Source organism: Borostomias antarcticus (assembly GCF_949987555.1).
Source record: "Borostomias antarcticus genome assembly, contig: scaffold_226, whole genome shotgun sequence".
NCBI classification, from domain to species: Eukaryota; Metazoa; Chordata; class Actinopteri; order Stomiiformes; family Stomiidae; genus Borostomias; species Borostomias antarcticus.
This window is the reverse complement of record NW_028176139.1, coordinates 136432-138826: the sequence shown is the minus strand read 5'-3', so window position 1 is coordinate 138826 and position 2395 is coordinate 136432. Positions and strand designations below refer to the sequence as shown.

General features: G+C 56.5%; 1 protein-coding gene across 1 annotated transcript in view; it reads left to right on the top strand.

The window, feature by feature from the left end:
• Positions 1–11: 11 nt before the first annotated feature.
• Positions 12–2395, top strand: part of ush2a (Usher syndrome 2A (autosomal recessive, mild)) — a gene marked incomplete at both ends in the record, with an annotated part of 26111 nt that continues 23727 nt past the window's right edge. The window contains 6 exon segments of the mRNA XM_084462687.1: positions 12–54; positions 57–89; positions 92–172; positions 870–1098; positions 1563–1834; positions 1957–2235. Coding sequence (XP_084318813.1) covers positions 12–54; positions 57–89; positions 92–172; positions 870–1098; positions 1563–1834; positions 1957–2235 — 937 coding nt within the window.

Sequence of the window (2395 nt, the reverse complement as noted above, 5' to 3'; positions counted from 1 at the left end):
CTCTCTCTCTCTCAGCTCCCAGTCAGCAGCCTCCTCCCGTGGGCGTGGTTCTAGGCCCTCCTCCATCCGTCTGACCTGGCGCCCCCCCGACTCCCCAACACACACTCCCTCAACTACACACTGCTCCGCCAGGGCCTGGAGATACACACCACACACACCACCTACCCTTTCAGTGAGTACCACACACACACACACACACACACACACTCTCTCTCTGTCTCTCTCACACACCACACCACACCACACACACACCACCTACCCTTTCAGTGAGTACCACACACACACACACACACACACACACACACACCACCTACCCTTTCAGTGAGTACACACACACACACACACACTCTCTCTCTCTCTCTCTCTCATCACACACCACACACACACCACCTACCCTTTCAGTGAGTACCACACACACACACACACACACTCTCACACACACACACACACACACACACACACACACACACACACACACACACACACACACACTCACACACAGCACCTACCCTTTCAGTGAGCACCAGACTACACACACACACACACACACACACACACACACACACACACACCACCTACCCTTTCAGTGAGCACCAGACCACACACTCTCACACACACACACACACACACACACACACACACACACACACACACACACACACACACACACACACACACACACACACACACACACACATTCTTCCTCTGATTTCACCATAGTGAGATAGGATACTTGACATGTGATTTCCCATCAGTCATTCCCTACCGTTGTGCCCTTGAACAAGGCACTTAGCCCCAAAACATGTGCCTGCCTGTGTGTGTGTGTGTGTGTGTGCGTGTGTGTGTGTGTGTGTGTGTGTGTGTCCCAGGCTCAGAGACCTACGAGGACGGAGGGCTGTCCCCCTACACAGAGTACTCTTACCGGCTGGTGACGGCCAACGTTAACGGGCGCACGGAGAGCGCGGCGGTCATCTACCGGACGGCCGCCTCCGTCCCGGATACGACCCAGCTCCGTCTGAGCCTCGTGGGCCGGCCTGGACCCACCGGCGCCAGCGTCAACTGGACCGCCCCCCAGAACCACACCGGACCCCTGCTGAGGTGGGGAGGGACAGAGAGAGAGAGAGAGAGGGGGCGAGGGAGAGGGAGAGAGAGATGGAAATGGACATAAGAGAGAGAGAGAGAGAGAGAGAGAGAGAGAGAGGGGGAAGGGATAGAGAGAGATGGAAATGGAAAGAACAGAGTGATAGAGAGAGAGGGGTGGGTGGTAGAGAGATTGATAGAGAGAGAGATGGAAATAAGAGAGCGAGAGAGAGAGAGAGAGGGGGGGGGATAGAGAGAGATAATGGAAGGAACAGAGTGATAGAGAGAGAGGGGGGGGTAGAGAGATTGATAGAGAGAGAGAGTGAGGGATAGAGGGAGTGGTTGACAGCCATTGAAAGAGGGTGAGAAATCCAAGGAAGTGACGGAAGCAACAGGAAAATATCAATCCTTTCTCAAAGAATGGACAATAGAATAAAGTGATGTTGAGGGTTTGATCCCGCGTCTCTCCTCCTCTCCTCCAGGTTCGTCCTCAGCTCTGTGGAGGCCGGCGGCGGCGGAGAGGCCCGTGTCCACTACTCGGGCCTCGCCACCGAGGCCGCCGCCCGCGGCCTCGCCCCCTACACCCGCTACGACCTCACCCTCCAGGCCTGCTCCGCCTCGGGCTGCTCCTCCTCCCCCCCGCTGGCCCTCCTCACCGGCCCCGCCCTCCCCCAGGACCAGCCCCCGCCCAGGGTCAACGCCACCGGACCCCGGGAGCTGCACGCCACCTGGGACCCCCCCTCGCGGCCAAATGGTATGATCCGAGACGAAGGATACCCAGGCCCAAACGACAGTAGCTCATCTAGAGCTGATAACCTTTGACCTAGGAAAGAGTTACATTATAATATATGACTGTTCTGTTCCTCCTTTCTACAGGAGTGATAATAAGATATGAGCTGCTCATGAGAGGGCCAATGGAACCGCAGGAGAACTTCACAAGCCCCGCCCCCGACCAGAGGGTGTTCCTGAGCAGCGGTTGGCTGGATCCGGGCGTTCCGGCAGGCGCGGCCAATGGGAGCGCTCTCCCTCCGCCAGAGAGCAACGCCACGGTTACCGGCCTACAGCCCTTCTCCACCTATCACCTGCGAGTGCTGACCGTCAACACGGTGGGGAGCGTTGTGTCGGACTGGACTACCGCCCGCACCGAGGAGGGGGGTCAGTCACACACACACACACACACACACACACGAGTGAGAGAGAGAGAATGAGAGATAAAGAGAGATTATTTCACTTACACACTTTGACAGTATTGTAATTGTGAGTGAAAGACTGGAGGAAGGAATAAAATGGTAACAAGATAACTGGAGGGAGGGAG